Here is a 13,079-nt window from a genome sequence, read left to right as displayed (position 1 = left end):
TGTATGGAGTTGGGACGGTGACTAATTTAGCATATCTAGGGTTTGGTTTCCTATATTATTGGAGAGGCGAGTTATATATCGGGGAGGTGGAGGAGGTGGGGGTGGGGGCGGTGGAGAGGGAGAGGATGAAGGTTATGGGGAATTTTCGGTGTTGAGTTTGAAAGGTGTAGGAGACGAGGCATCAGTGGGCGAGGTGGCTGGAGTTGTGTGGTCTTGGGATGCAGCGGCAGGAGTATCGGTTGCAGAGGAGGGAGTAGTGGTGTTGACAGAGGAGGTCGAGGGTAGGAGTGGTATGGAAAATTGACACCAGTTCGTGGGTGTCATAGAGAAGGGGGTAGCGGCGAGTTGTAGCAGTCGTGTATAAGGGAATTCGTCTTCAATAAATTTAACATGTCGGGATGTATAGACACGGGAAGTAATAGGATCAAGACAAAGGTAGGCACTTGGGTGGGAGAATATCCGACAAACACACATTCTATGGAACGGGGTTGAAGCTTGTGCGTGTTATAGGGACGTGACCACGGGAAGCAAAGACAATAAAAGTTGTGTAGCTTGAGATAATTCGGTTCTTGATTGAATAGTTTAAAATATGGGGACTGATTTGCAAGAGACGGAGTGGGTAAACGATTGATGAGATAGGCAGCGATGAAGAAGGCATAAGGCCATAAGGAGAGGGGAAGACGAGCATAGGTAAGCAAGGAAAGACCAATTTCGACAATATGTCGATGCCGTCGTTCAGCAAACCCATTGTGTTCGGGTGTATGAGGTGATGAGGTGAGATTAGGGATGGCAGTGTCACCCTGACCTTGTGGATATCCATCCACCCGAAATTAAATGGGTGGAATATGGATGACGATTTGTTTTTGAATTTAGGGTGGGATATGGATATGGGTAAATTTAGGGTGGGATATGGATTATAGTCTATCACCCGCTTAATCACCCGGTGGATATACTAGATTAATTTTTATGAAAAATTAATAATAAGTTTTTAAAAATATTAAAAATAATTTTGATATGTGTTTCAAAATAATATGTTAACTGATATGTGAGGTAGAAGTTGAAAATTGAGATATGGTTATAAAATATAAACCTCGTTAGCCTGAGTTTAACTATAGGCTTGTGACTTGTCAATATTTTTCACTTATTATCTAGTTGCTTTACATTACCTATATGAATTAATCTTATTTTAAGGGGCCTGAGTCTAACTTATGTTAACAGATATGTGAGCTAGACTTATTCCTCTATAATCCAATATGTAAGATGATTTATTTGGTGGTGTACGCCTTTTAATTTTATCGTCTTAAGTTTTTTTATGCTCTATGCTCTTTAAATTTTATAAGCGTGAAAATATCTAACGGGTGTCCGCTTCACCCGGTGGATATGGATATGGATATGGATATGGATATGGATGGATGAAAATATATTAAATGGAAAAAGGTGGGATATGGATGATCATAAATTAAATGGATATGGATATGACTTCACCCCATCCATATCCCGCCCATTGTCATCCCTAGATGAAATGTGTGATGTCACCCATCTTCTAAAGTTTTACAATTTATTCGTTAATAGGCTGTTATTCTATTCACAATGTATGTATTGCTATATAATTGTACCCTCCTGATTGTAACATTCATTAATTATCAATTACATCAGTTCTTCACATCTCATCCCAGACATGCCGAGACATGGGACAGAACCTGAGCAAGTGATCATAGTTTCTTCCTCCAAATGACATCTCAGACATTATGGATCATCACCCATATTTCTTCGGACACAATTTACATTAATCATCATGCGTTAAATCATGGAGATAATAATTGATATGACATACTAATCTTCAATATAGTAGTCATAAATCAATCAATTAGGATGCTTTCAGTCATGGAAGGTATATTTTTGGTGTAAATTTCTTTTTACAACGATCTAACGGTCCAATGACATACAAAACTTCGATATAGTAGTCAAAAATCAATCAATTAGGGATACTCTCCAGTCATGGAAAGTGCATTTTCTCTCAATGATGTAGATTTCTTCCTTAAGTATTTAACTATCCGCAATGAAAATGTAGATAAAAAGGTACTCCTTATGTGCTTAGACAACCGTGCAAAAATCCAAACCGTCAATCACGTTATGATAGACAGTTATAAACATTAGCATACTACTGTACTTTTCTGGTGTGGGAGCTTTCACTTTCCTTCGTGATATTAGATCCTTTTCAAGTAAATAAACAGCATTTGAACATTTTATACCACTTAAAACATGCAATTTGCAACACATTAAAAATCTAAAACTCTCAAAGAATATACGGTGTACAATTGGTCTCCCTTGTGACGGGTTACCATTTATGGCGGATATTTTATGAGTTAAAATGGTAACAAAATGGGTTAGTGGAAAAAGGGGACCACATAAATAGTGTTGCAGAGAGAGAAAAAGTGGGTACTTTGTGAGGTAAAATGGTATCCGTCACTCAAGAGTGACGGATATGTGCCGTCACAAATGAGATTTTGTGTACGGTGTATCATGTTCATATTCATTTGAACTAACGAATACACCATGATTCAACAAGACACAATTAACATACTACTATACTAAATATATGATGCAAGGCGGTTGCTCACGTACGGCTTCCATTTCTCAAGGACGCAGTTGATCACGTACTACTACACTGAGGATGGACTGCAGAGAAACAGTTGTTTAGCAGAAGAAGTACCTCAGGCTCCAACTAGCTATGACAAAATCTCTGTTGAGGTAACACCCTGCATACGAGATCCACCAAAAGAAATCGGAGATTAAACATCCTATACGTCGTATTTGAAGAAAACTCAAACTAGTTGAATGGAAAAATTGAGGCTCATGCAAAAGATCTTCATTATTTTATAGTAACGTGATGGCTACGTAATCCGCTACTGTAACTGTCCACAAAAAACTCACTCTCCTTTTTCCACCATTTTCTAACTCATTTCATAGTGCAAGCATCTAATCTTTGTTGGTAAGCAAGAAAAAACATTGATCACATCTGCAGATTTATCCGACAGCCCTATTACAAGGTTGTAAATGCACGAGTATAACTATTTGAGTCAAATAAATGAACTTAACACTCTTGTATTTTTGTTGTCTATACACGTCATTTTATAGTATAACCTAGACTTACAAGAATAAATTTTACTTGTAGTCCGATGAATCAAGATAACAAGCCCAAGCACGACCAGTTAATCAGCTCTAGAATCTGGAACCATTTACAAATAAAAGCTTTACAATTAGTGATAGCAATGCACATGACTGTGCTCGGAAGGGCAGTGTTACACTATCAACAAAATCAAGATTATAAGATCCACGGCGCATACTGTGAAAGGAAATGCCATTCTAATCTCCCAAAATATCCCAGTCAAGGGGAAAAAAAAAAGATTAGTGTGTCAGACAGCTGTGCGACCATCCCAGGCCCAGTAATGGGCAAGGGAACGATCCTCTACAGCAAACCGAGCAATCTACTGATCACTGGCGGCCGTTAATCACGCTCTGATCGCACAGCTATTGGTTCATCAACCACACATTGTTTCCTGCCTCTGTAGATCTCAAGGATACAGAGGTACGAGCCTATAGAACAGATCCTGTTCAAGTAAGGTCGTGCCATTTATTCATTGATAGAATACTTTGCAACCGTCCCAAGTCCAGTAATGATCTAGGGAATGATACCAAACTGAGCAAGTTAGCAAATAAAAAGGAAGAAAAAGAAAAGGAGAGTGTGTCAGACAGCTGTGCGACCATCCCAGGCCCAATAATGGGTTAGGGAACGATCCCAAACTGAGCAAGTTAGCAAATAAAAAGAAAGAAAAAGAAAAGGAGAGTGTGTCAGACAGCTGAGCGACCATCCCAGTCCCAAGGAATGAGTGAATTTTAAGATGTAAACTTTATCTGCTTAAGAAACAGGGATACTTTCTACTCCCTTGTCCAAATCATTTGTTTACTTTGGATTAAAACACCTTTCACAAAGAATATAAAATGAAAACAATTGACTTGTCCCGGGGATCATTTGCGTACCTTGGATTAAATATCTTTCACGAAGAATTAAAAGGTAAACAATTGAAACCACATCCCTGATCCCACCATATGCGACGAGTATTATTACAGGAAACGGAGGCTGGGAAACTCTACGGAAGGAATACAAACAAATACGGAGTAGTTCTTTAGCAGAAACAAGTACCTCAGGCTCCAAGTAGCCAACACAAAATGTCTGTCGGAATTTACACCCTGCATATAAGTGCCACCAGAAGAAATCGAAAATTAACGTACATTAGGTCTTGTTTGAAGAAAACTCAAACTAGTTGAAGAGAAAATTTCAGGTTCATGCAAAAGGTACTCATTATTTTATAGAAACGTGATGGTCACGCTGTCTGCTAATATAACTGTCCACAAACGACTTTCACTCTCCGTTTTAATTCATTATCTCACTCATTTCACAGTGAAATATCTAATCTCTGTGGCAGATACACACAGAATATGTCGAAACAGTTATGCCATTACGGGTAAATGAGGATAAACATAAATCACATCTGCAGATTAATCTGACTCCGCCCTATTACACTGATAGTAGAAATAGCAAACAAAAAGGAAGAGAAGTGAGACAGAATACTTTGCAACCGTCCCAAGTCCAGTAATGATCTAGGGAATGATACCAAACTGAGCAAGTTAGCAAATAAAAAGGAAGAAAAAGAAAAGGAGAGTGTGTCAGACAGCTGTGCGACCATCCCAGGCCCAATAATGGGTTAGGGAACGATCCCAAACTGAGCAAGTTAGCAAATAAAAAGGAAGAAAAAGAAAAGGAGAGTGTGTCAGACAGCTGAGCGACCATCCCAGTCCCAAGGAATGAGTGAATTTTAAGATGTAAACTTTATCTGCTTAAGAAACAGGGATACTTTCTACTCCCTTGTCCAAATCATTTGTTTACTTTGGATTAAAACACCTTTCACAAAGAATATAAAATGAAAACAATTGACTTGTCCCGGGGATCATTTGCGTACCTTGGATTAAATATCTTTCACGAAGAATTAAAAGGTAAACAATTGAAACCACATCCCTGATCCCACCATATGCGACGAGTATTATTACAGGAAACGGAGGCTGGGAAACTCTACGGAAGGAATACAAACAAATACGGAGTAGTTCTTTAGCAGAAACAAGTACCTCAGGCTCCAAGTAGCCAACACAAAATGTCTGTCGGAATTTACACCCTGCATATAAGTGCCACCAGAAGAAATCGAAAATTAACGTACATTAGGTCTTGTTTGAAGAAAACTCAAACTAGTTGAAGAGAAAATTTCAGGTTCATGCAAAAGGTACTCATTATTTTATAGAAACGTGATGGTCACGCTGTCTGCTAATATAACTGTCCACAAACGACTTTCACTCTCCGTTTTAATTCATTATCTCACTCATTTCACAGTGAAATATCTAATCTCTGTGGCAGATACACACAGAATATGTCGAAACAGTTATGCCATTACGGGTAAATGAGGATAAACATAAATCACATCTGCAGATTAATCTGACTCCGCCCTATTACACTGATAGTAGAAATAGCAAACAAAAAGGAAGAGAAGTGAGACAGAATACTTTGCAACCGTCCCAAGTCCAGTAATGATCTAGGGAATGATACCAAACTGAGCAAGTTAGCAAATAAAAAGGAAGAAAAAGAAAAGGAGAGTGTGTCAGACAGCTGTGCGACCATCCCAGGCCCAATAATGGGTTAGGGAACGATCCCAAACTGAGCAAGTTAGCAAATAAAAAGGAAGAAAAAGAAAAGGAGAGTGTGTCAGACAGCTGAGCGACCATCCCAGGCCCAGTAATGGGTTAGGGAACGATCCTCTACAGCAAACCGAGCAATCTACTGATCACCGGCAGCCGTTAATCACGCTCTGATCGCACAGCTATTGGTTCATCAACCACACATTGTTTCCTGCCTCTGTAGATCTCAAGGATACAGAGGTACGAGCCTATAGAACAGATCCTGTTCAAGTAAGGTCGTGCCAATAGCTCATTGATGGACATCTATAAACATGAGCAATGATACTTACTTTGCTGATGTGGGAGCTTGCTAATCTCTGTCATTTCCCTAAGTTTATTTTAGATCCTCTTCAAGTAAATAAACAGCATTTAAAATCTTAAACCTTTTATACCACTTAAAATATGCAATTTGCAACCCATTAAAAGTCTAAAACTATCAAAGAATAGACAAGGAGTATCAACGCACTCATATTCGTTTGAACTAAGCAAACTAATCCACCCTGATTCAACAAGACACAATTAACAAGCTATAAAAGACAGAATATATGAAAGCAGTTTCCGGCAAAGATTCGCTGATAGGTAGAGCCGATATATTTCCAATAACTAAGCATACTAGATATATAGGATAAGGCGGTTGATCATGGATTTCATTTCTCAAGGACATACGTTGGAGATAATTTTGCAATGTCAAAACATTTTTTGGGGTCACATGAACAAAACACCAAATAATAAGTGGACTGAAATTGTGAAAATCTAAAAGAAAAAGAACAAGAAGAAGAAGAAGAAATGCTACCTTCTTGCATATCCCGTAACCTGCTTCTAAATGGCCACAGTAATTGTATCAGCTTCTTGGAAGATCAAATCCTGAGAATAAAATCAAGCGGTCATTGAATATCCCCAAAGTCACAAACAAGTAAGAAAGTTGAAGAAATGCCTCAAGTGATTATACTCCGTTTCAAAAAGCTCAGAAATAGCGTACATCATCTGAGTTCATGCTAGAAAAAACACTCCTCAGTGGCATGGTGTTACTGTTTATTTTCCTCGATATAACGCCCCACATTCGGCCGCCTCAAGCGATGATAGTGTATTAGTGTCATTAGTTTACCGACATTCCCACAATTAAAATTGGGGTATGCTATGTGAAGAAGAGGTCAAAGGAGTTAGGAATAAGCTACAAACATGAAAAGTAACTCAAATATAAGTATATAACATGTCAAAAAAAAAGTGAAGATCCCGCACATTCGGCATATATTTTCAACATTTACCCAATATGAGTACGGCCCAATCCAAATGCAATCTAGATCCAAGGTCCAAATCTAAATTCAACTAGATCCAATCCAAATCGAACATCCCTACTTGGGTGTCTGATCATGATCACTAAATTGATGGTGGCTGGTGCCATCATCATCGTTGTCATCATCATCATCACCAGCATTTTCCTAATCATTAATAACCCAATAATCATAACCGACCTGAATTCAGAGGGCAGGGATTTCTTCCATGCCATATGCTTCATCATCGGATTAAGGATTCAAGGTGATCAAGAACAAGAACAAGGCTTTGTCATATGAAATGGAGCGCAAGGTGGTGAATGAAAGAGAGAGATTATGGATATGTTCACCCATATTTTTCATGTAGATGAAGGTCTAGGACTAGCTTGCAGATCTACCCTTTACAAGACGAACAGTAACCTGAATAAACTTCAGGTATACAGTTTACAAAGAGAAGCTTAAAGCAGCCATCTGCAGTAATTTCTTCTTTATTCTGACGGTCTTCTTAAACCAGGAGTGAATATTTGGCCAACAGCTTCAAGTGCAGAAATATTCCAGCTCTCTGCATGTCTGACAATCTGTTACAAGGCGCACGAAGTATCATATTGGAGAGCACAACCCTCATTCTGCTCATGAAATCTACAGTCAAGTATATGTACAATAAATAGACTCACTTTATATTCGTCATTTAGATCATAGATAGTACTTCCTTCGACTGCAATGAGAGGCCTCCATGGAAGTTTTAAGTAGCTCCTTCGGGAACAAAAAAAAACAAATATGATCGTCAAGAATAGTTTGATTTTCGAATAGATACCACAATTGAAAAAGCAAGAAAGTAGTGATTGTTTGTCTATTTAAAGTATTTCTTAATTTGTGATGTATAAATCAAGAGAAAATGCATGCCCGTTAACCTTAACGTTACAAAATTGGCGAGGTTTTTCCAAGCGTGTGAGAGGCATCATCCCACATCGATAGGGATGCATACTAGGATTATATGGACTAATTTTCAGATGAGACCTCAATTGACTTGTCGCCCGCTTGCAAAAAAAAGTACTACTCGTATAAGCGCCTAAACACTTATTGGAAGCCGCAGCCTTGAAGGACATAATTACTCCGTAATATGTTAAGGAAGCTATTGGCAAAAAATTAGGCAGCCAACGGAATGACTGCATTTAAACTTTGAAAGATCTAATTTTATCTACGTGATTTGCTTTAACAAATTTTTCCATATTTCCAATGGAGCCAAAGACTCATTACTCTTTGGTTATGGATTATAATGGAATAAATCAAAATGGCTCACTAAAGTGGCTGCGCTTCTTTCTTTTGTGAAATAGCGGTCTTTCGATGCAGTTCTCGACGCAATTTTCATCTTGGGTCATTCGGAAACAGCCTCTTTGTGTTGCTAACACAAGGGTAAGGCTGCGTACATCCGACCCCCCCTTACCCCGCAATTTGCGGGAGCCATTGAGGCACTGGGGTAATGTTGTTGTTGTTGTTGATTTGCTTTAACAAATCAGCAAAACTTCTATCTTGAATGTACCTGTTAGCCTCTATTAACCACATCCCATGTTCCTCCCATGTGAAAGGAGTATTATTACAGGAAACGAAGACTGGGAGACTCCTAAGGAAGGAAGACAAACAAACTGTTATTTAGCAGAAACAAGTACCTCAGGCTCCAAGTAGCCAAAACAAAATCTCTGTCGGAATTAACACCCTGCATATGAGTGCCGTCAGAAAAAATCAAAATGAAACATATAGTAGGTCGTGTTTGATGAAAGCTCAAACAAGTTGAAGGGAAAAATTCAGGCTCATACAAAAGGTATTCGTTATTTTATAGCAACATGATTGTCACGTAACCTGCTAATGTCACTGTCCACAAACGACTTTCATTCTCCTTTTTTCTCCATTTTTGAACTCATTTCATAGTGACATATGGAGTATCTAATCTCTGTGGTAGATACACACACAATGTGTCGACTTATGCCATCACCGTAAACAAGAACAAACATTAATCACATCTGCAGATTAATCTGACTCAGTAGGAATAGTTGACAAATCCAAAAAGTGGAAATGAACAAGGTTGTGAGTGTAGGACATCAGGAGTTAATATTCTAAGTAAAAAAAAATGAACTTGCCCCTTTTCGTGTTTTTACTGACAATATTTACATGTCAATTTCATTTTATAATCCTAGGGATCCTTTATACAATTTTACTTGTAACCGGATGATGACAAGATCACAAGACAACTAGGCCAAGCCCGAGGAATTCAATTTATCAGCTCTAGAGTCTGGAGCGATTTACAAATGAAAGCTTTACAATTAGTGATACCACTGCACATGACTGCGCTGGGAAGGACAGGGTTATACTGTCAACAAAATCGAGATTATATGAAACGACACAAACTCTAAAGTCTAACAGCAAGTAAGCACGTTCACAGCTACTCCATGACCGTAAAGGGTTGTAGTTCAAGAAACATGCAATCCAGTACGAAATTCGCAATGATATGAGAATTACAAGGTTATTAATAAAATAGCAGGAAATGCGTACCTTGTCTATATTATTCAATACAATAGAGGGTTGCTCAAAGAAAGGTACAAGCAATTGTATGTTCCGTGAGTACAACTCTATACCTGATTAGCTAAGACGGTGTCAATAGGGTCCTAAATATTTGCTAGTACACATCATAACTCATAAGAGTCGACCATGTAAAGCTGGGAAGTTCCATATGAACAACACCCACTCCCGAAGACAAAGATGGTAATAAAACAGATTCAATGCAAAGCCAAGAGCAAGTTATAATATAATATTACCGCGAAATTTTATGGTTGGATCCTCAAAGAGACAATCACCAGCATAAATTGACAAGGAAAATGTTCCTGAATCGACCAACACGAAGTGATCAGTTCACATTTGGGATCTTTTAAGTTTTGAGTGTCTGTTGTGCAAGCACGCATTCAAGTGTATACTACCAAAAGGAAACGAGTATGTCACTCAATTCTATACTGTTTAACAGGAGTATCACAAAACTGACAGCAAACATGGCAACTGGGGTTAAATGAAAGACAATGGCCGGAGCATATCGTAAAAAAGAAGATGATCACCTGTAACAAAGTAAGCATTGTCATAATCTGATTTGAGAATGCCCAAAACATCATCCACCCCGGAAACCGACAATTCCTCTTTCTCTTTAGCCATCACCCTATCCATTCTACATACAATCATCAGCAATGCTGATCATTAATTTAAGTAAAGGGCAAGTCTTGGATAACTAAAAACAATCTATTTGTACTGCAATCGGTCCTGTACCCGGCAATAGACGAGAGTCTTTGAGATATTCGTAATTGGACAACTAACAGCAATCAATAACCAAGATTAACTTATGAACAAAATAAAATGTCAAGTACCCATTGATAGATGAACCAACTCAACCAAAACCTTAAGGTGATGGTTGAGGCCCAACTATTATAGTTATTTCTATTACGCTCCCTCACTCAAATGCCCGTTGGGCTTGAAGAGTGGTTGGTTGTGCACCGGCTCCCCCGTACCGTGTGCTGGGTTTCCACTTCGAGTTTTTGAGGGGTATTGAGGTTGCCAGGATTTGAACCCGTGACCTCCGGTCACACTGGCTCTGATACCATGATAGATGAACCAACTCAAACAAAACCTTAAGTTGATGGTTGAGGCTCAACTATTATAGTTATTTCTATTACCCATTATTACTGCCAGTAGAGAAATCATGAAAAAAGAAAAAGAAATATACCCATTATTATTGCCAGTAGAGAAAATTCTGAGGACTTCTGTGACACCAGAGACTGCGAATTTGAGAAGCGAGGGTGTTTGATTCTTTGAATTATAAGTGGGTGGGTTTGAACATGATCGAATTGTATTAATCCTCTGCAAAAATGGAGATTATAGATCAAAATTAAATTGAATTGAGTGATGAAAAGTCGGTTTTGTTAGGTTTTGGAAAATTAGGGGAAATGAAATGAGTGAAATTGTTAACCTTATAGTTTGATGTTGAAGAAACTGCTATGTAGCAAGAAATTCCCGCCATTGTAGGATGCTCTCGAGTTCCAATGCTAAATTCAACTGCCAACTAGTTTGATCAAGTTTTGATATAAATGCAAACTAGTTTTAGGCCCGTGCAAAAATATGCACGGGTATATTTCATGTAATCAATACTATATATTAAATCCAGAAACCAAGAAACTTCAATGTAATTAAAGAAAGTTATACAAATTAATTATACTATATAGTTTTAAATCACTAGCACCATGTGATGGACCTGATTAAGGGATCTCAATGCAAATATTATATAGTTTGGGTTAAAACTAAAATATATATAAGCATGGTAATTTTCCTAAACAATTGTAAGAGACTAAAACATGGTCACTTTCCTTAAAATAAAATAATTAATTAAGATGGTCAATTTCCTTAAAATAAAATAATTAATTAAGATAGTCAATTTCAAGGAGACTAAAAGAAAGAAGATGCTTCATAATTAAATTATATAGTTATATGATAGTAATCACTCATTTCAATAGCGAGATTAGTGAAAGTGGTAGAAACAACAACGGGAGTAGTGAAATAATCAATATTAATGCGGCAATAGTGAAAGTAACAATAATTACGGCGGGAGTAATGAAATTATCAATATTAATGTGACAGTAGTGACACTAACAATAATTACGGCGGGAGTAGTGAAAGTAATAATGATTACAGGTAAGTAGTGAAATGTTATTACAATTGTTTCATTAATAAGAGTAAAATATTAATAGCGGGAGTATTGACTTTCTCTCAAAATTTATTTCATCGTAATTTTAGGATATGTCATAGCAAAATAAATTAATGATAAATTAATGGGTTATACAAACTTAAGTAATTTATTTAATGAAAAAAAAAATGGTAAGTAGAGGTAGCCCGGGCGAAGCCGGGCACCAATACTAGTAATAAAATAACACAATATGATGTTTATAATAATAATAATAATAATAATAATAATAATAATAATAATAATAATAATAATAATAATAATAATAATAATAATAATAATAATAATAATAATAATAATAATAATAATAATAATAATAATAATAATAATAATAATAATAATAAGGGTAAATTGATAACTTATACCTAGTATAACTCACTTTTTCAAATTTTATACCTAAGATAATTTTCTTTCAAACCTTATACCTAAAATCCTCATTTTTTACATACTCAATACCAAATCTTACGAATGGACCATTTTACCCTTAGTAATTACCCATCACCTCCCTTATCCCGTTACTAATACCCATCCCCACCACATTAACCCACTAACACCTACATCAACCACATAAGCCTCATTACCATCACCACAACCCACCTCCTCCCCGGCTAGCACCACCACCAGCTGCCACCGCAAGTACCACGTCGGCATCGCTGCCCGTATGACCTCTCCTCGGTGTCCCTCTCAAAGTCACTTGCCATCCCCATCGAATCCCCAAACAATGACCACCATCCCCTATCCAAGAAAACTCTCATACTTAAATACACTAGATCTGATATTTGTAAGGGTGGGGGAGGGGGAGGGGGTGGCGGACTGGCGGGGTAATCATAGGGTAGATAATGGCTGCGTTTTTTACGGGCTCGAAAGGCGACGCGTGGATGGGACGTGGAGGGGGAGGGTGGCTGTGATGATGATGCGACAATGGTGGGCTAAGGCGGGGGTTGAGGGGCTGGGGTGGTTGTGTAGGCGGGGGTTGTACTGATTGTGGGTTTGAGTTTGTGGTATAGAAGGATGTTGTGGGTTTGAGTTTTGAGAGGTTGTGGGTTAGTTGTGGATGTTTAACGGGGTGGCACTAAGAGGACTCGCCGACGGGAGGGCATTTATGGTGGTAGTCTGACGTCGGTGGTTGTGTCGGCGGGGGAGGAGGTAGGTCGTGGTAGGGTGTGTAGTGGATGAGAGAGGTTAAGGGTTAATATTGTGGGGGTATGGATGGTGTTGGTTAATTAATAAGGGCAAAACCGTCAATATATGTT

The 13,079-nt window shown here is 38.0% G+C and overlaps 1 protein-coding gene, 1 long non-coding RNA gene and 2 other non-coding genes across 5 annotated transcripts; all 4 read right to left on the bottom strand.

Annotated features, from left to right (window-relative positions):
• Positions 1 to 2,358: 2,358 nt before the first annotated feature.
• LOC141645933 (uncharacterized) lies at positions 2,359 to 4,746 on the bottom strand. Its single transcript, XR_012545230.1, has 3 exons — positions 4,205 to 4,746; positions 3,155 to 3,229; positions 2,359 to 2,759 (listed from the first exon to the last, which is right to left on the bottom strand). It is a non-coding gene; the product is annotated as an uncharacterized LOC141645933 (long non-coding RNA).
• On the bottom strand, positions 3,411 to 3,629 carry LOC141650414 (small nucleolar RNA U3). The gene has a single exon (XR_012546450.1). It is a non-coding gene; the product is annotated as a small nucleolar RNA U3 (small nucleolar RNA).
• Positions 4,747 to 4,862: 116 nt separating the features above from the next.
• LOC141647250 (uncharacterized) lies at positions 4,863 to 11,164 on the bottom strand. 2 transcript variants are annotated; one of them, XM_074455373.1, is made up of 9 exons: positions 11,059 to 11,164; positions 10,816 to 10,949; positions 10,157 to 10,263; positions 9,866 to 9,931; positions 9,603 to 9,685; positions 8,723 to 8,769; positions 7,730 to 7,808; positions 6,578 to 7,633; positions 4,863 to 5,231 (listed from the first exon to the last, which is right to left on the bottom strand). In XM_074455373.1, the coding sequence occupies exons 1-8, from the start codon at positions 11,107 to 11,109 to the stop codon at positions 7,544 to 7,546; spliced, it is 657 nt and encodes a 218-aa protein (XP_074311474.1). In that variant the 5' UTR covers positions 11,110 to 11,164; the 3' UTR covers positions 4,863 to 5,231; positions 6,578 to 7,543. The 2 variants fall into 2 exon arrangements, with proteins under 2 accessions (XP_074311474.1, XP_074311473.1); XM_074455372.1 differs by lacking the exons at positions 4,863 to 5,231; positions 6,578 to 7,633 and having other exon boundaries at positions 7,757 to 7,808; positions 8,723 to 9,685.
• On the bottom strand, positions 5,807 to 6,025 carry LOC141650418 (small nucleolar RNA U3). The gene has a single exon (XR_012546454.1). It is a non-coding gene; the product is annotated as a small nucleolar RNA U3 (small nucleolar RNA).
• Positions 11,165 to 13,079: the final 1,915 nt, after the last annotated feature.

The sequence above is a fragment of the Silene latifolia genome, chromosome 3 (assembly GCF_048544455.1).
Source record: "Silene latifolia isolate original U9 population chromosome 3, ASM4854445v1, whole genome shotgun sequence".
NCBI lineage: Eukaryota > Viridiplantae > Streptophyta > Magnoliopsida > Caryophyllales > Caryophyllaceae > Silene > Silene latifolia.
Note: the sequence above shows the minus strand (reverse complement) of the source record. Positions and strands in the feature narration are given on the sequence as shown.

Excerpts from the sequence above, each read along its gene's own strand:
- LOC141647250 (XM_074455372.1), bottom strand. The coding sequence starts at position 11,109 with ATGGCGGGAATTTCTTGCTACATAGCAGTTTCTTCAACATCAAACTAT. Across the intron at positions 10,950-11,058 it reads CTTCAACATCAAACTATAAG|AGGATTAATACAATTCGATC; the intron begins GTTAACAATTTC and ends CCATTTTTGCAG. Across the intron at positions 9,932-10,156 it reads CAATGCTTACTTTGTTACAG|GAACATTTTCCTTGTCAATT; the intron begins GTGATCATCTTC and ends TGGTCGATTCAG.